At 40.3% G+C, this 18,808-nt stretch overlaps 2 protein-coding genes across 5 annotated transcripts; both read left to right on the forward strand.

Moving 5' to 3' along the window:
* The first annotated feature begins 989 nt into the window (after positions 1 to 989).
* eif4ebp2 (eukaryotic translation initiation factor 4E binding protein 2) lies at positions 990 to 9,448 on the forward strand. Of its 2 annotated transcripts, none has more exons than XM_036126249.1 (3): positions 990 to 1,323; positions 2,924 to 3,109; positions 7,907 to 9,448. In XM_036126249.1, exons 1-3 carry the CDS (start codon positions 1,191 to 1,193, stop codon positions 7,936 to 7,938), a joined length of 351 nt encoding a protein of 116 aa, XP_035982142.1. In that variant the 5' UTR covers positions 990 to 1,190; the 3' UTR covers positions 7,939 to 9,448. The 2 variants fall into 2 exon arrangements, with proteins under 2 accessions (XP_035982142.1, XP_035982143.1); XM_036126250.1 differs by having other exon boundaries at positions 2,924 to 3,103.
* Positions 9,449 to 11,900: 2,452 nt separating this feature from the next.
* rps24 (ribosomal protein S24) lies at positions 11,901 to 18,543 on the forward strand. 3 transcript variants are annotated; one of them, XM_021307556.2, is made up of 7 exons: positions 11,901 to 12,020; positions 13,427 to 13,492; positions 13,578 to 13,787; positions 16,588 to 16,701; positions 16,941 to 16,943; positions 17,965 to 17,987; positions 18,463 to 18,538. In XM_021307556.2, the coding sequence occupies exons 1-6, from the start codon at positions 12,018 to 12,020 to the stop codon at positions 17,968 to 17,970; spliced, it is 402 nt and encodes a 133-aa protein (XP_021163231.1). In that variant the 5' UTR covers positions 11,901 to 12,017; the 3' UTR covers positions 17,971 to 17,987; positions 18,463 to 18,538. The 3 variants fall into 3 exon arrangements, with proteins under 3 accessions (XP_021163231.1, XP_021163232.1, XP_012735956.1); XM_021307557.2 differs by lacking the exon at positions 16,941 to 16,943 and having other exon boundaries at positions 18,463 to 18,543; XM_012880502.3 differs by lacking the exons at positions 16,941 to 16,943; positions 17,965 to 17,987 and having other exon boundaries at positions 11,902 to 12,020; positions 18,463 to 18,543.
* The last annotated feature ends 265 nt before the right edge of the window (positions 18,544 to 18,808 follow it).

Here is an 18,808-nt window from a genome sequence, read left to right on the forward strand (position 1 = left end):
ACGTGGCTTTAAGTGGAAGCACTCAAACAGCTGAAAGTCAGAGTGGTTCAAGCATGTTACAGTTTTGTCCCAAATGGAAACTACATCCAAGAGGACATCAGAGAACATATCACGAACCCATAGATGCAGGACAAAAAGGATAGAAGAGGGTGATTGTCTGTATGACACTGACTGAACCACATGAAACTTTCTTTCTTAGGTCTGTTAGGATTATCAAAGTTAACTATATTTGCCAAAAATCTGAATTATGAAGGATATAATGTTTAAGGGGGACTTTACATTGTGTTCTTTAAAGTGAAAAGGTCCGTAGTATTTGGGAATTTGCCTTTAAATTGTATGTCTTAGGTCAAAAGTTTTGGATGTCCTTTCACAAACTCCCAGCTTGGAGGAATTCTGACTCAGGCATAATTAATTATATGCTTAATATTCTGATATTAAGATGCAGTTGATGACTATGCAAGCCATAAGCACAGTCAATCAAATTCAAACAACGAAACGTGTCTGTTAATTCTGAGTCTGAATGACTCTAGGTTCTCTTTTTGAACAGAATAGACCCCTTGCATCTGACTGAAATCCAATAATGTTTTCAATGTATTCTGATTTATTGAGATACAGCGGCAATATTTTTTCAGGTGGAACAGCTTATTTTGCTGTCTACAGTTGTGGTGAACCACATCCCCTTTAAGAAACAAAATAGTCCCAGCATAAAATCTAATAAAGCTTCTTGCATGTATAAATCACGCGGAGCACTATGGCGAAAGCAGTGAGGCTCCGCTTGTGAAAGTAAAATCTGTTGGGCTCTTTTTGGCGTTAAGACAACAATTCTTATTGCCACATCGCCAGACAGGATACAAAAAAAAGAAAAAAAAAAAAAAAAGAAACAAAACTGTTTCTTAAATCTCCTTTGAGCCAGACCTTTGACATAAAAATAAAGAAAAGAAAAAATCAAAACCAGATGGTGACGTAGGCCTAAAACGTCACATCCGCCCGCGGCTCGTCGTGCTTCCTGCCTTGCTGAAGGAGGGGACGGTGCTGACGGCTGGGCGGACGAAAGGAGAGCCGAGAAAGCTTTCGGGAAGCTTTAAAAAAAGTGGGAAACGGCCCCGGTTTCCACCGTCCGTCGGGAGAAGAGCACCGCGGTTTTTTTCTGGTGTAGCTGCTGGATTTGTCATCGAACAGGCGCCGAAAAAATGTCGACCAGTCGTCAGCTTAGCGAGAGCAGGGCCATCCCGACCAGGACGGTGTTGATCAACGACACAACCCAGCTACCTCATGACTACTGTACCACCCCTGGAGGCACTTTATTCTCCACCACTCCCGGAGGTGAGAGGACCGCTTTTACTCTGCAATTTCACCAGGAGGAACTGGTTTATTAACCGCTGCAGGTTTCCACCAGCGTGGCCTACTGGCTGCCTTGTCATTCCGATCAAAACAAAAACAAAGATTAGCCCCGCCCCCCTGTTCTCTCGCTGCTCCCTGATTGGCCAGTTAGCGGGGCAGAGATTGTCCACGGCTTCAGTATGTGACACTGGGCTCATGTGCGTCTGTTTGGTCTTAAAAAGGGGATTCTGTGAATTTAATGGATGCGGATCACTTGGACGGAGCAGAGCCAGATGGATGATTGATTTATTGACAAGGCTGATTGCTAAACAAAAGCTGTGGACTCATTAAAGGCGTTGCCACATGTTGCTGTAGGACTGGTTTCTTGCTGAACGTCATTTATATATATATATATATATATATATATATATATATATATATATATATATATATTGGCCAGTTAGACCAAACCCAACATAGTGGAGCACTTCCTGATACATGTTACAGAGGTTGTGCTGTCGTGAGCACAACCTCTACATTTCTATTTGTTGTCACTTTATTCAGGAAGTGGTCAATGGAGGGTGAGCTGTGACTTAATGTGCTCACAGGTATGCAAGCAGCACACATCATGTTTTTAGGCCTGCTAAGCATAAAAAAGAACAAACTTAACCCCGTTGGCAAGTTCTGCTTTTTTTCTTTTCTTTTGTATTTTAATGTCTATCGTGCATTATCTATATGCTGACAAAAACAACATAATACTCGATGTGTAGCTTGTTCTGCATTAACACACTAACAGTTTTTAAGTCAGTTGATGACTTGTCAAAATGTCAATATACTTTACTATTTCTAAACCTCTATATACTTCACACTAACGAAGAAATTTTGGCTTGCAGGAATCTACGCTCTCTAAAAGTCGCCGGCGTTGGAAAACGTTTTAAATAAGGAAATGCATTTGATCTTTAACATTTTCAATTTATTACCCATACTTTGGGGAAATCAAACATAATTTTGCGGAACACCTTATATTAGACATACGGTGGCTATTGTGTTGTTAAAAAGTATGTTAACTGGTAAAATATATTCCTATACAAACTCAGTGTTTTGCCAAACATGTGATGGTTTTGCATTTAGTTTCCCTGTGAAATGAGCACAGCAGGATGGAGCGGAGAGAAAATACATTTGGATCTGTGTTTTCCTGCCTTGAAAGGAGGAACTGTGCTGTACTAAGGGCTGGGGTGTGTTCCAGGATTGTATAACACACTAAAACCTGCTTATCTGCCTATAGAAGCAGAGGACTGTCAAGTCTTTAACCTCAGACCCACTGGATCTTTTATCTACAACCGAACATGATGTGAAACATCTGCAAAACTCTGCCTGCAGACATGCACGCCGTGCATATCATTCCCAATCGTAGTTCTGTTGTCTTATTTTGATCGTCAATCTTGTGCTTGCGCTGCTGAACTAAACACGGTAGGATTCTGCGTGGTTGTTGAAAGCGCACAAATCCATATAAACAGGCGTTAGCTGCGCCCACCCAGGGTGATTCCTCATGCTGGTTTTAGGAAAGATCAGTAAAATAAACTTTTTGCGCGTCTCGTTGTAGGAACCCGGATCATTTACGACCGCAAGTTTCTGCTGGACCGGCGTAATTCTCCCATCGCTCAGACTCCTCCTGCACATCTGCCCGTCATCCCCGGAGTGACCAGCCAACACGTCCTGAGTGAGAACCAGAAGAACGAAGCCAACAACCACATCAACAACCATGATGGCAAGCCCACCACAGGTAAAGGTCAGAAAAAGATTTTGTCTTTTTTTTTTTTTTTTTTTTTTTACAGCTCTGATCTCTGAAAGTGACAAAATTTAAGTTGGAAAAAGAATGCCACAAAACCACAGACAAACCAAATCTTTAGGGGTGGACAATATCAATATTGCAGTATGAATTTTTTCAATAATGGTGATATGACATTTCTGATATTTCATTATCAATTACAGCCTATGATTACAGCATTAGCCACCGACGGACGTTCTGGGTTTTATGTAGTTTTATTTCTTAAAGCAAATATTTCTAAAATGTTATGGAGGAGTTTTATGAACATGGCAAAAATAATTGCCATCATTTGTACAGGCATCTGTTGGGGGGCATTCTTTGCAGTCTTGCTGAGGCTTTTATTTTGTTTATATTGATATCCTAATTTTATCGTATCGATCGAAATTAAGAAATATATTGTGATATGAGTTTTGGCCGTATCGTCCAGCCCTACCAAGGTTAGAACCCGGTAGCTTATTAAGACATTGTTCCGGATAGTGTTCAAGACCCGGTTCGTTAATAAAAAAATAATAATTTAAAGACATATGCAACAAATTTCTTCAATATATTTTAAATGACCGTCGCTCCATAAAATTAAAACCTGCACACTGTTCATACCGCCCATGTGAAAGGAACTCCTTAAAGGCCTTAAAGACGTCGTCTGTTCTGGTGTCCAAAGAACATGATTGCACAAGTCCGGCTCTTTGTCTACCTTCTCTCTTGAAGATGTTGGCCATGCCTTCCTGTTTGGTTGGAGAGTCAACGTTTCCTCCTTTTTACGTCAACACTAGCCTACAGCCAGCTGTAGGTCCCATCATAATAATGCAGACTTTTTGGTAAGGAGGCACCGATATGAACATTTAGGCCATTATCGACATCCGATATGAATATTGCTGTTATTTACCGACGCAGACGCATGTTTCTGGGATGACCAAATTTTGCACAATTTTGTACTGACTGCAAACTATGCTAACTGAGTTTTTCAATGTTTCGTTATCGTCTAGACTTACACGCCGCTTTTCATATGTCTTCTTTCGACGCCATGAAAAATTAACACACGGCTGACATCGCATCTCTGCTTCATTGAAAACCCCACAATCCTGGCTGCATTCCTGTCACTGTTTCATGGCCTAAAAAAAAAAAAAAAAAACAACACCAACCCCGTCCCCTCCTGGCACAAAGGGCAACTAGATGGAAATAGACATTGGTTGTTAATATCGGCCCAGTTTCACTTATTGGACCGATACCGATATGTTAAAAATGTACCAACATTAGTCTGCTCTCAGGGTGAACTTGCTGGTGCGGCCTGACCTGGGCATGTTGGCGCTTGCTTTGAATGTCCTCCAATGCAGCTTGTTTTCTATGTGGTAGAAGGGCCGGTTTCAGATTCTCTTAATTAGACTCATCAGCTGCGACGATTTTCTCTCTGAAGGCCTCAGACGGCTCTTTGGACTTCACTCTGAGTTTCTCTCTAACTTCAGGAACACACCAAGCTAAATGTCAACGCTTTAAAAAGCTCAAACCTCCTCAAAATGGCCGAGTAATGATGTTTCCAGCATGTGTTTACCTGATGTGGTGCGCCTGTGTGTTATTTTATAGGTTTTAAGTTGGAATAAATATGTGGGGTCCTAATTCTTTCATCTCCAGAAACAACACTGTTTTCAATTCCTCTTTTTTATTTGACTTATATTACCTTAATCTCCCGTTATTGATAATATATATGTATTATATATATATATAAAAAAAACATGTCCTAATATGTTAAAAAAAAAAAAACACATCTAGGCTTTCATTGGGTGTCCTGCATGACTGGATTCAAAAGTTGTCCGTTGGGACTGACGCAACTATTACTAAGTCCTATGAGTTGAGAGTGAACAGGCCGTGACTTGTTACGTTTGTGTCTTTTTTTAGAAATATTCATTGGCAGAAATGACATCGGAGTTTTCTATGCCTGGGTAATGTTAAGTAATCTGGCAGGGCACGGCATCTGCTCAAGTCACGTCCGCCGCGTTGTGCAGAGACTTATTTAGCACCCCAGACACTGGCATCAAATGACACATTAGCCTGTGGAAATATTGCACAGGCTGCTTACCGTAACGGACAGAACTACACGCTCAGGCGACAGGACCGGCAACAACAGCACCAGGTTAACTGTGAGTGAGTCCTTGTTTTGGTGCCGGTCGTTCCTGTTTTAACCATAGAAGCGTCGATGGGGCTTCAGTAGGATCAGCTGTTTGCTGGACCGGAGCAAAGAACCAGGATCCTCTAGATGCAAAGATCAAATTCGCTCTTAGTTTAGCTTTTAGTGTGTTTTAATGGTTGCTGGTCATTCCTACCCGTTGACATTTTTTACGTTTACAGTTCACATTTTCTTCTATTTCTTATTTTATTTTTTATTTATTTATTTTTTTTGGTCCTGATTCTTGGACTTCAAAATGGTGTGTCCTCGTTAACAACAGTGTTTCTGATCCTGCTTTGTAAACATTCTCTACCCATCTGCCAATGTTTTAAAGTGTTTTGTCAAATTGGATTTAAGGCAATTGTATGGTGATGTGATTATCTGAGCAACCCTTAGAAACCCTGTTCAACTGGAGGTTTCTCTGGGTAGTTTGGGTTTGAAAAGGTATCATAATGTGTCATATTTAAAAAAAAAAGAAAAAAAAAAAAAGAATCGACCAGCCCAGCGACGTAGAGCGTAATATTTATTTAAATTATCTGTGACATTTGAGCATTATTAGAATTAGCTTTTCAATTCTTTGAACACTTTTAGTCCAGAAAAATCAACTTAAACCCAAAGGTTAATGAGTACATTGATTGTTTTCATTGAAAGAAACGGAGGTAGATGGGGGAAGTGACTGCAGTATGATGTGGAAAAGGAGCACATTGACCCAGAGTCGAGTTTTATTCAAGACAGAAAGAAACCCACTAAACTTCAGCAACGATGAGGAGTCGATTTAACTTCAGCCATCGCCTCTCATCTTTTCTGTTGCTTCCCTTTCACCTGTACCATGGTGAATGCAAGTCTGTTCACCACATACAACCTCATCTAAGTTTCCATCTAAGTTTATAGAGGAAATTTACAACTCTGTTAATACCGTGGCTCACAAGTTCCCCCGTAGAAGTCCACCCTCAGAAGTGAACTTGCTAAAAAAAAAAGAGTAATAATTTGCAAAGTTTTCTCACATTTAATGTTACACATCCTATGAAATTCAATTGAAAAAAACAAACAAATCTGTTATGAGGAAAACATAAATAAAGGTGTGCAATAGTCATGCTGTGCTTAACAGCTCACATAGAATTGAAACTTTGTTGAAATCGTTTTGGATTTTGTTTCACGGTTTAGTCTTCTGGGGTTCACACCTGCTGTCAACTCTAGTGAATCTAATCAGCCTGAGATAAAGTGAAGTAGCAGGAGGCGTTTCCGAGCATTTGCTCATTCAACTGAAGTTAAACCTACAGCCAGAGCTGACAGAAAGGTCTCAAAGGATCACAAAGTGCAAAGATTTCAGTCAGAAGCAGGGTAACAAAAACATCTACATCATATCCATGTGTACCATGCTACAGTGAAGACAGTCAGCTATTACTGATGAGAGTATGGGACCAAGGAAACAACCAGGCCAGCCTAGAATTTCCTAAAACCTTGTTGGAGAACTGTTGGGGGTCGAAATCAAAACCGGACCTTATGGGTCACAGTTAAAAAAGGGATTTTTGGCACCCGAGCAACACTGAATATTACCAAAAAAGCACATGCCCACTGTGAGGCACGGGGGTGGCAGCATCATGCTTGCTCTGGGGTTTCCTGTTTCAGATGGGAAGTTTTTTTTTTTTTAATGGTCAATAAACTTATAAAGAGTTCTCAAACCAGCTAGTTTGACCAAAACCCCCCTTATGTGTTTGCTAGCAAGCTGAGGATGAAGATGGATTCTATTTTTCAGCATCACAGTGAGGTCAAGCATACATCCCAATCAACAAAAGAGGCTCTTGATGAGAGAGAGAGAGAGAGAGAGAGAGAGAATAAAGATTTGAGAGTCCAGAAGGTGGAGAGCTGTAGACCAGAGGTGTCCACACAATCTGACAGATTTAGAAAACCTTTGAAAGGCAGAGGGGAGAAAAAAAATGTCAACCAGGTAATTGCAGCTAATTATCTTTGATTTCAAACAGATAGTTGAATTGGGTGTCATTTTGAAGTGCAAAACCGTCTGGCATTTTAACAGGGGCCTGTACCCTTCTGAGAACCACTGTAAACACCGCCGGGACACATTAAGAGCTCCTGCTGATATGCCGTGTGTGTCCCCACCGTTTGGGAAAACCAAAACTAGGTTTTACAAACCGTTCACACAGAAAAGAAAATTCAATTTAAACCCTAAGACTGTTTAGAAATAATCGTGGTGGCATCAAGGCATCTTTTTGCAGAAAGAGCCAGAGGATACTATGATTTGGGTTGATCGGTTGTCTTTCTGCTGATGTAACAAATCCAGAAACAACCAAAATCATTTTCTTTCAAAAGATCTAGTCTGGTACCGGCCACAGCTTTTGCTCATGTCAAACCCTGGAGCCACTTCAGACACAGTCACTCATATGGGATATTATTACTGTGCACCATAGCAGCCTTTAAAAGCAGCTCCTCATATACGACCATTTTGCTGTCTAATCACTTTTAACTTTCAGCTCACTGTTTTGTTGGTGTTAGTAAAATATAAATTAAGCGTTTTATTTATATATATATTTAAAAAAAGCAGTAATACAATCTCTGTGGTTGTCTTTTTGTTTTTCCCTAAGGTGAAGACGCCCAGTTTGAAATGGACATCTAACTGCCTGGAGCTGCACCAGCATAAGCAAATGACCTGGCACCGGACGTGCCAGTGGCTTGGCTTGTAGAAACCAATGTTGTGAGCCCTCATGGCAGCCATCTTTGTTAGCTCTTTGTCTCACTGCTGGATGTAACGTGTGTAAAACCCAGGGCGATTCTCTATACCTTACGTGCACGTACGGAGCGGCCAAGTCGGAAAATTAGGTTTATGCGAGTAACGACGGATCGCGGCTTAAATTCGAAACATTTCTATAAAGAGGGACCTGAGTCTTTTGCACCCAGTCGGTTTTACCGCTCACTTTACAGCTTACCTGTGAGCCCCGATTGGGACAAAAACGGACACTATTCCAGATTAATTTGAGAAGGAAGTGGTACTTTATTTGACCTCGGAATCATTTAAAAAGCTTTGATATACTTCCGTCTTTGTTTTTAAAGACCCCAAGTTAGCACGTTATTTTATGTGATTCTCTGTTCTCCTGTTTGCTTTGAAAAAAAAACTACTTGAATAACTCCAGGATACATCATCAGCTGGACAGCTTTGTTTCCAGTGTTGGTAACGAAACGCTGTTATTCTTGTTAGGAAAGGATGTCCCAAGATTTTAGTCTCAAATTTCCCCGACACCCGGCTGCAAAATGTCCTTTTTAAATCTAACCATATTAAGATGGAATACCAGTTGTTAGTACTGAGGCTTTGCCAGGGTGTCCACTTCTGTTCAAGCCTTTCGGATCTCTTGTTAAGGAAACGCTTAACAACGAAGCGCTGCGTACGTTGGGCTTGATAGCAGCTCTCCCTAAATCCAAAAATCGATCTGATTATTATTTTACATGCATCCTGCCTGCCCATGCCTTATTTAACATGAAATGCAGTGACTAGTTTCCTTGCCATCGATTTGTACTTTCTGACAGATGTTTATTTTTTCACAGCAGCGTTAAACCTGGTTGTATTTTGCTTGGCCAATGAGCAAAAGGTATTTTATTTTCTTGGTAATTTTCTTACTCGGACTGGTGCGATGTTTGGAAGTGTTGCTTGGACAGCAACACGGGGGGGAAAGTGCCACTTGCTCATTTTGACCCAATGATTAGTTCATTTGCTTTACCCCAAAAGTTGTATCTGCTGTAACGGATCATGTTGTTCATTCAATTTCCTTTTTCCTCTGTATGAATGGAACCACCGACTGATCTTTTATCAGATATATTTTTTATTCCTTTTAGCTTTGTAATTGCCTTTGGCGAGGTCTGGTGAAAATTTCATCCATGGTTTGCTTAAAATTCTGTTAGCATTGCACCTTTTTGGCCAACAAGTCTTTCTATTGAGGCGTCCTAATCCAGGTGGCAAATTTATTTCCAATTCATTTGGTTCGACAAGTGACGGTTTAACAATATGCGTTGAAAGAGATTGGGGACAAACTTACTTTAACCTTCTGTTCTGATTTCAAGTAACTTTATTTCAAATGAAACTCCAACGGCAGTGGACACTGTTGCTGCAAGATCAATAAAATTCTGTAACAGTTTTTCGTCTTTGTGTCTTTTTTTATTTTGTACAACTTGTATCTTTCTTGTCTTCTCTTCTTTGGTGCAAAGGTGGGAGGTTTTGCAACTATTATCTTGATTAAAAACATGTTTGTGTATATTTGTGTCAATTTAAAACTAGCTTCGTAACAATGTACATTCTTAGCCAGGTATTTCTTGAAAAAGAAGGATGTTAATCCGAAGGGATATTTTCATGGAGTAATGATTATCATCTTAAATAAGATTAAAAATACCTTTATTGTCCCGCAATGGGGAAATTTGGGCATGACAGCGCCAAAAACGCAGAATTAGTAATGGGGGGGAAAAAAAGCTATAATAACAAAATAAGTCACTGAACAGGGCAGGGCTAAAGCCATTTAGTCTGTAATGTGTAATTTTTGTATGCTGAAAAAAAGCAATTACAGTTATGTAAAGCTTTATTAGTCTATTGCAAAGTCTTTTTGCATTATTACACTCACCTGCTACTTTGTAACCCACATCTGTCCAGTTGCTTTTTAACATAAAAACAGAATCGGCCAATCACGTAGCAGCGGCTCAATGCTTTTAAAAATGTAGACGCAGAGAACATGACTTGCTAAAGCATATAAATATATGATATATATGTATATATCAGAATTAGGAAGAAAGGAGAGTTGAGTGACTTCAAACAAAGTCTTCCTGACATGCGTGTGTGAGTATTTCAGATATTTGTGATCTTCTGGGATTTTTACACATCAACATTTCTTGTGGTCCGAAAGAAAAGATCAACCAGTGAGTGGCAATTTTGTGTATAAAACGCCTTGTTGGGGTCAAAGGAGAATATGCAAACTGGTCGGGATGATATAAATACAACAGTAGCAAAATAACCACTCATTACACCAAAGTTCTGCAGAATACCATCTCTGAATACACAGCATGTTCAACCTTGAAGCAGATGTGCTACAGCAGCAGAAAACCATACCGCCAAATAGTTGAGGAATGTTTCTAACACTTTCTAAAGAGTTACAGCATTTCTGAGGGCAAAGGGGGCTCTAGCCTGGTACTACCTAAAAATTGTCTAGAAAAGGGGGAAAAAAAAAACATTAAAGTGGCTTAATTTGTATTAGTTATAGGTTGAAAATTATTCCTCAAGTTTTCCCCAAGGACATTTTCAATTTCTTTACTCCCTACATTGCAGGGCTGCTGGATTCTTGAGTTTTTCTAATTTGACTTACAGGCATCTATGGCACTTACACACACTATCCCATTGAAATGGACAGCGCTATCCATGCCTGCTTCTATCAGTTAAAAGCATGGAAACAGGTTTAAGGTAAAATAAAACTGCAAATTACATCAGAGGATTAATTATTTTTGAAATTGGTTCTAGATCGGTTAACTCAAGGTGTAACTTCTTCCTGAGCATTTTAAATTAGTTATTGTTTCTCTGCCTTCTATTTTTGTATGACACAATTCAGCATGTTTAAAGTGCATTATTGATCTCGAGACACCAGTCTTGGCTTGCATTGCTGTATATTTCTAGATTTGATATATTATATTTAAATGTGGATGGTCAAAATAACAGATTAGGGTTTTTTCTGTCTGTTAACATATTCCTTTGAATTTTGTCTAACTAGCCTCCTTTTCCATGTTATTGGAAGTACTTTGGAAGTGCTTTGCACTGGCCTAATTTACTGTGTATACATTAACTGCTTGGTTTAATAAGTGTTATGTTGACAAACATTGTTTAGAAAAGTGTTTCTTCTTGTTATTGTTTGTAAATGTTTTGTTAGTCGTTAAAATACCAGAATGTGTACATCATTAAATATTTTTGACTGACCAATTACATAATTTTTAAATATTTAATCAGTTCTTATAAATATTTACTCAGTACTTGAGTAGCCTTCTTACCAAATATTTTTTTACTCTTACTTGAGTCATTTCCTGGTTGGGTACTTTTTGCTTTGAGTTGAGTAAAAAATATAGTGAAGTGGCGCTACTCTTACTCAGGGGCGGCTCTACACAGGGGCCCACAGGGGCCAGTGCCCCTGTAGAAATGGTCCTGGCCCCTGTACTAAAGACATAACATTAAATAAACTTCTTACGATTAAATGCATTAGTGAAAAAACCACACCTGATTTGTCACTTTGACCAATTTTTTTTTTTTTTTTTTACCTTTACAATTTCACCCTAACTAGGGTTTAAAAATCAAGGTGTTTTACTTTTAGCTTCAGCTGCATTGAGCTGGGATCACAGTTTTCATCTGCTCGATCAGGGATCTGAAACCTGCAGTACCAGAGCCAAAAGTGTCTCACTTCATATTATTAAGCGAATAAATATTGCCCTGTTTTACGATTTCATTCTTTTATGTGCCCCTGTGAAAAAAAACACTGGCCCCACCTCGGCCCCCCTGGTAAATTTGGTCTAGAACCACCACTGCTCTTACTTGAGTAAAATTTCTGGCTACTCTACCCGCCTCCGGTTTTACGTCAGGCAGTACCACTGCGTCCCCTCTCGAGTTTTGCACAGGCATTAATCCGGGCAACCGCTGGTCCTTCCTCCTTTTTTACGTCCCTGAGCGAGGCCGGCGTCAAAATGGTGAGTGTCGGGGAGAAAATTACAACTAAAATCCGTTCAATATCGAGGCCATCCGTACACCAACACACCCGTAATACAGATTAACAGATACTTTACATATACTTTATAACAACCTGGCAATATTAAACAACAGGAGGTTTGGAAAAGGTCTTGCAGTACATTTCAAAATGTAGCTAAACTCATTCCTGCCCCGACTGTCACACACGTCTTTTGTCGCTGCTTTAAACGAGCTGCAGTCAGCTTATTCTTTTTTTACGCATTTAAGGTTATAAATGCATATGTTTTCAGCTAAGTTTTCCCTCATTTGTGGCGTTTTAATTGGGGAAATCCAAACCTGTTAGCCTAATTTCGCTAGCGTTAGCTCACAAGGATGCTAATACGGCGGCCCATGTGTGAGAAGACACGTTAAAACTGCTCAGCTGCCGCACACACACAGGATTACGGCGAATTTAGGCTGTAAACGCCTTTAATCTTTCAAGTTTTATTCCCAGTAGTTAGCTCAGAGACTGAGACAGTCTAATACGAGGATGTGAATGTCTGTGACGGTGAAGTTTAAGCTAATATGCCCAGAGGAGTAGACGGCTTCTTGACTTTCCAGATGTTTTTACCCTCCTACAGAGGACGTTTCTGCAGCTCTTAATGTTTATTTCGCAGAGAAAAGGCTCTACGAATATTTATTGTATGCAGGTTGTTGGGAGATTTGTGACTGTACCCACCTGCTCAACCTGCAGGCTGTTTGAGATCCTTGTCGGGGTGTCTTTAGCCGGTTTTGCTTGTGGTCTTTTAAATATAGGATGCCCCATAGGTTCAGTTTATAAAAGCTATCCAGCTGTTGCAGTGTGAGTTGGTTTGTTTGTTTGTCAGCGATTCAAGCCCTGAAAATTCAACCACAAGTCTGATGGTACTAGAAAATACAAAAAAGTCAACCTGTCAGGTCTGATGGGAGGAAAAATATTGTTTTAAAGAGAAAATATACTTTGTAGCTATTAAAGGGGCAGTTTTGTTTATGTTGACATTGTGGAAAGTTATCAGCAAGTTACCTTGGATTCCTTAGAAATCTAGTGGATATTGTTAGTCTACTCCTTTACAAGGGACTGATGCTAAGTTTAAAGCAATTTTTCTCTTCTAAACTATCGTTTTTCTGCCAAAGTAGTGTTGGCGGGGGCTGCCGACTGTATCAAGCAGGCGATTCAACTCATACAATAAAGCATTTTATCACAATGATGGGAACAATTTCACACTTTGTCTTGTTTTGAATTTGCTAAAAGTCTGTTTAGCTGTCAGAAAGACTCCTAAACGCACAGACTACCCTCTGAGGGGTTCTTTGTCTGTTCTGTATTCTGAGTTATAACCTCTTACTGCTACTGCTGCAGCTTCTGTGCTTAATTTGTTCTTCTCATCCGCAGAACGACACAGTCACAGTCAGGACTCGCAAGTTTATGACGAACCGACTGCTTCAGAGGAAGCAGATGGTAGGTCTTAACGCACGTTCTGCTGCCGTCTTCGTGGCGCGTCTGCCGTACAAGATGTTTACTCGCTGCTTCGATGTCTTCATAGGTCGTCGATGTCCTCCATCCTGGCAAGGCCACAGTCCCCAAGACTGAAATCAGGGAGAAGCTTGCCAAGATGTACAAAACCACCCCCGACGTTGTCTTTGTCTTCGGCTTCAGGACTCAGTTCGGCGGTGGCAAGACAACGGGCTTTGCTATGGTCTACGATTCTTTAGACTACGCCAAGAAAAATGAACCCAAACACAGACTTGCCAGGGTGAGTTTGGAACTGCTTTCTCTGCACCTTTTTAAGTCTCCCTTAAACTTGAAAATTGGTGTTTATTGATGAAGCACAACTTGTTTTGCACTGTTTTTCTATATAACAATAATGAGTGGGACCTGCAGTTTCATAGGTTGTTTGTAGGTGGCAGTAAAATACGGTTCTGCTGGGTCTCATCTCGCCCTGTGCACACAACACCGTCACCAAAGACCCAGAAATGTCTGCTGTGACCTGCTCTCAAAAACGTCTCGATGTTGAGACCGGGGCTGGACAGTTAATCGCATTTGCAGTATAATTGCAGTTTAAAAAGAAAAATGCGATTTCCAAATCGCAATTAATGGCTAAGATGTAAGATGATATGTTTATGGTGGGTTTGAATCCGCATGAGAGGGAATGGAGTTCATATAATATAAGATACCAGAAACTTTCAGGAATGTCACCATAGCATTAAGTAGCGGTCAAACTGATTAATACAGACTAGTTTGTTGGTTGCACTTTGCACCGTATGTTCAGTGATGTCCAGCTGAACAAGAATAATCATTTTCTAATTGATAAAGCAGTTATAATTCTTGTCTTAAATACTCCTAGTTTACAAACGTCTTTTATCTACAGGCCATGGTTGTTGCTTGTTAATGCAGAGAAATGTCAAAATTAAATTGCAGTTTAGATTTTAGCTAAAATGGTAGAGCCCTAGTTGAGACTGATCTTGGTTTGACTCCCATATTCCCCTTCAGTCGTACAGTTTTATGTTAAGAAACGATGAAGCGCTGTTGAGTATGTTGTTCTGGTGCGAGCACGTTTTGCTGCTTTACCGCCCTGTGTGTCCGTCCTAGGCTCGCTCCAGGTACAATATTGTGATAACAGGAAGTTTAATATCACTACTTTGGAGCCCCTTCCTGTTCCACCTTGAAATCTGTGGTCAGCACGTGTTCTTCACAGCCAAAGATCAGCGAGAAACTCCTAATAGGGACTAGCGAGTCAAAGTCGACACACAAATGTTTCACTTTTGACCCGTGGTGGAAGTTAGTCGCACAACTACCTCCAGTCTGAGCTGTAAGGCCACAGATTGTAGAGCCAGGGCGAAAAGATGGAAAGAAATAAGCAGCACAAGCCACAGATGCACTGAGCAGAGACACCAGAGGACCGTTGTCTATATACTGTGATGATGATGATGATGATGATGATGTGGAGGAAGATGCACAACTACTTTGCTTGTATTAAAGCACTGAATGTAGTTAGACGGCCGCTCTGAGTCAGATAGAGAAGAAATCCTCCACACTTCTGCTCACCAGTGTTTACCAGGTTGCTCAGGTGAATGCTGCCATTCGTCGGCCATGTTTCTTTGTTCCCCCGATCCCGGCGCCATGCGCTAAAAGCTCACAGTCTGTGATCGGTTTACACGTTGGACATGACAGAATGATCCATACAGGAGGGCCTGTTGTTGTGTTTATTGTGGGACGCTGATCGTAAAGGGGCTGTTGATTAAACCTCAGAGACGCGTGCGGATCGGTTTCAGCACATTTTTACAAGAATCTGTAAATGGATTTATATTCGCCTAAAAAAAGTTTATACGCCATCTAAAGCAGGTCTGTATCAGTTGAGGTTAAAGTTCAGCTCCTGGAGAATTTATGAGACTTCAGCCATCAGCCAGCGTTCTTCCTTATCCATAAAATAAAACTAAATACATTTTATATCACATGTTTTATTCTTTTAAAAGATGAAAAGTTATGTAGTAAATTACCATTTGTTTATAAAATTGAAACATGAATTGTTGGCCTATCAAAGTTATTTAAACAGAATATTTCCTTAAACTATTGTAAATTGTACCATAATCAGTTTAATTTCTGTGTTTTAGTCATGAATCCTTTTCAGTGTTTTGTTTCTGCTAAATTTTCTTAGTTATGGAGATTTCCCTGCTGCTGGTCTTGTTTCCCTTTTTGCCATTTCATGCCTTTGCAGATTTTTGGTCCATTCATGTCAGTTCATTGTAAGGAAATGTGGTCTTATGACCCATGAGAAGCATTTGTCTCACCAGGAGTTGTTTGATTTATTTATTTAGGGTTTATTTTGGCTGGATCATAATCTGTCAGATTTTAGCAGTAAACTTGCCCAGATCAGACCCACAATAAAGGGGAATTAAACGTTATCCTAACTTTTCGTATCGTGCACACGTGAATTCAATTGGATAATAATAATCATCTAAATATTTACAAATCTAAAGTGCATTTAAAACATGCCTGACCACACCCTAGAATCAGTGGCAGCCCTGAGCTTGTTTCTCTGCAACAATATGGTCCCGTGTACAGATGGGAGGCGATTAAGTCTGTTTCATAATTTAACCTTTTCTCATCGCAACAATCCTTACGTACTTTTAAGGCCTTCGTCATTAAGCCGCTGCTTCTAAGAACGCAGGATAGATTTTTCACCAATAGTGGGTCGTCTCTTGGCTTTAGCAGCGCGGTTGGTCACCAAGACTCCGTGTATTTATTGAAGTGACAGACGGCTGTGATGGAGAGAATCTTTTTAGCTACTTTTTTTTTTTAAATAAAGCATTGTTCCAACTCGAATGATAATTAACCCACAGAACCCATGTTGTTTTTGTGTGGTCAGTACCAGCCAGGGGTTGGGGACCACTGCTTTAGATGAACGGGTTTAAATGGGCCAAAATGCCAATTATTTGTTACAGTATATTTTAGTGACCTTTTCAAAAAATCGCCTTCATTTTCCAGTTAAATAAAGGTGTGCCTGAGTGTATGCTGATAACCAAGAGCTGTAACAGATTTCTGTCTGTTTGCAGCATGGTCTGTATGAGAAGAAGAAGACCTCAAGGAAACAGCGCAAGGAACGCAAGAACAGAATGAAGAAAGTACGAGGCATCAAGAAGGCCAGCGTTGGAGCTGCAGGCAAAAAGGTACTATGATGGAGAAACTTTTTTTTTATATCCAGTTAAATGCTGCTGTCAGTGAACGTTCACCAGAAGAGCATCTTAGAAAGCAGGACTCATCATTTGTTACCTTCTCTGAGCTCTTTGACATTTCCCTGCATACCGATTCCTTTCCCAACATCGTGATTCTTGTGTTTTCCACTGCTTTTTACTGTTTTAATTTCTTTATCTTTCCAACTTTATCGCATTGTCTTCGGAAACTGTAGAAGGTAAATGTAGTCGGTAGGAGGATTAACTGCGTTGTGCTGATAATCCTGCAGTGATAGACGGCAGCTAACATGCCTAACAGAGAAGCCATGACGCTTTTCCTGTTGGATGCAAACCCTGCATCCAACGTTAAAGGCTCTGAGCCACAGTGAGCTGCCCCCCCCCCCCCCCCCCCTTCCTGGTACTAATCGGTGCCACAGTAAAACTAATGTGGTGGAAGCAGAGTCTCTCACTAGTCGGCTAGTTTTTCACATGTACTAACTAGTGACATCCCATCATGTAGCTTTAGTTGAACCCTGTATATTCCTCCAACCCCCTGTGGCACCAGTCTGTGCTTTATCATTGATCCCTAGATTCACAAAAGCTGCTACCGTATTTTTCGGACCATAAGGCGAACCAGATTATAGGGCGCATTAAATATTCTTCCCAAGTGTGTAATATCACTCCGCTCCTCCGCGTACACAGCTCTCTCCTGAGAGGGAGAGCTGTCCATCTCTGCTGGAAGGACAGAGTTAGTTGGACTACACTGCCCTGTTTCTAACATAAGGCCAAAATAAAATTAGCTTTTATATTAAATTAACTTACTTAGTTTATTGCTGCTAGCGTGTACTCCAGCCACAGGCGTTCTCACATGGATGCACGTCTAGTTTAGATATTAGTCAGGCAGTATTGTAGACAGCTCAGGGGTCCTCCTACACATTTTAACAGATTTATGAGCGCATTGTACCACATAAAATCGGTCAGTAAGCACAACTTTAATCATATATCAAGCCCATCATATATTTTTGAGAATTTAAGGATTTTAAGTGCGCCTTATAGTCTGAAAAATACGGTGTTTTTTCCAATTAAGTATCAGTAGAAAGTCTGTAATGTTGCCTTAGCTCCTGGGTGTGATGAATGCAGCCTTTCTGCAGGTCCACTCAGAGATCTCATCTATTCCATGTTTGAATTTTTTTAACATGCCCGTTTTATTTTGTTCCACTCTTTGTTCTTCACTTTGCTTCCCATGGATTTCTTTTGCAGAAATGAAGTTTTCAGTTGCGCAGGTATCAAAGTAGAAACAAACGCATGGTGTGCCGTTGTGCTGCACATCCTGGGCTGATGGCCATGAGCTGTGCCATGCATGTGTCACTACTTTTCCAGTAGATCTCCTTAAGTGTTACCTCCTCTCCTCTGTTTTAGTCTCTCTCTCTCTCTCTGCTGTAATGGGGTGATCTACTAGGCTTTCCCTTCAAATCTAGACCCAAGTGTTTCTATTGAAGTCTGTAGTGAACTGAACCCAAGTTACAGAGCCGCATGGTGATGAGAGGTTGTGTGTTGGTCAGGCTGTGGGCAACTGAATCTACAGATTGCTTGTGTGTGAATAGTTTACTCTGAGATATAAAGTCGTAAAATTTTTCATGTACTGAACTGTTTTGAAAATACGATTAATTGTCTTGTTTGCTATTCTAACCTCAGAAGAATGAAAGTAGTCATGCTGCTAAAATTTTCTGCCATACTAATGCTGCGTTCTCGTTGCAGTGAGCCCGGGCGGCCAGCAGGTGTCTTCGTGCTCAAGATGTTCTTGTATATTGTCATCAAATAAAAATTTTGGGGAAAAAATGGCTCCCTGTGACTTTGTTTAAACGACTCTTCACTGAATAATTTAAGCACAGATCATGTTTTTGATCGGGTTGAGCATGGATACTATTTAATTTTCCCACTTGCATTCTTCCACTTTCTCAAGAGCAGAAAGTCTAACTGGTCAGAATATCATACTTATCTATATTCAGTGGATATGCTTTATCTTCAATTTGCCACATCACTGGATTTTCATATCAGTACTTTTGGATTTGCTGATTAAAAATCTATTCTGTCCTAAAATAAT

This window comes from Fundulus heteroclitus, chromosome 22 (genome assembly GCF_011125445.2).
Source record: "Fundulus heteroclitus isolate FHET01 chromosome 22, MU-UCD_Fhet_4.1, whole genome shotgun sequence".
Taxonomy (NCBI): Eukaryota; Metazoa; Chordata; class Actinopteri; order Cyprinodontiformes; family Fundulidae; genus Fundulus; species Fundulus heteroclitus.

Bases quoted from the DNA above. Each gene is read 5' to 3' on its own strand.
- rps24 (XM_021307556.2), top strand. The intron at 13,493-13,577 runs GTAGGTCTTAAC...ATGTCTTCATAG, and splicing joins TGCTTCAGAGGAAGCAGATG to GTCGTCGATGTCCTCCATCC. The intron at 13,788-16,587 runs GTGAGTTTGGAA...GTCTGTTTGCAG, and splicing joins CCAAACACAGACTTGCCAGG to CATGGTCTGTATGAGAAGAA.
- eif4ebp2 (XM_036126249.1), top strand. From the start codon at position 1,191: ATGTCGACCAGTCGTCAGCTTAGCGAGAGCAGGGCCATCCCGACCAGG. The intron at 1,324-2,923 runs GTGAGAGGACCG...GTCTCGTTGTAG, and splicing joins ATTCTCCACCACTCCCGGAG to GAACCCGGATCATTTACGAC. The intron at 3,110-7,906 runs GTCAGAAAAAGA...TTTTTCCCTAAG, and splicing joins CAAGCCCACCACAGGTAAAG to GTGAAGACGCCCAGTTTGAA.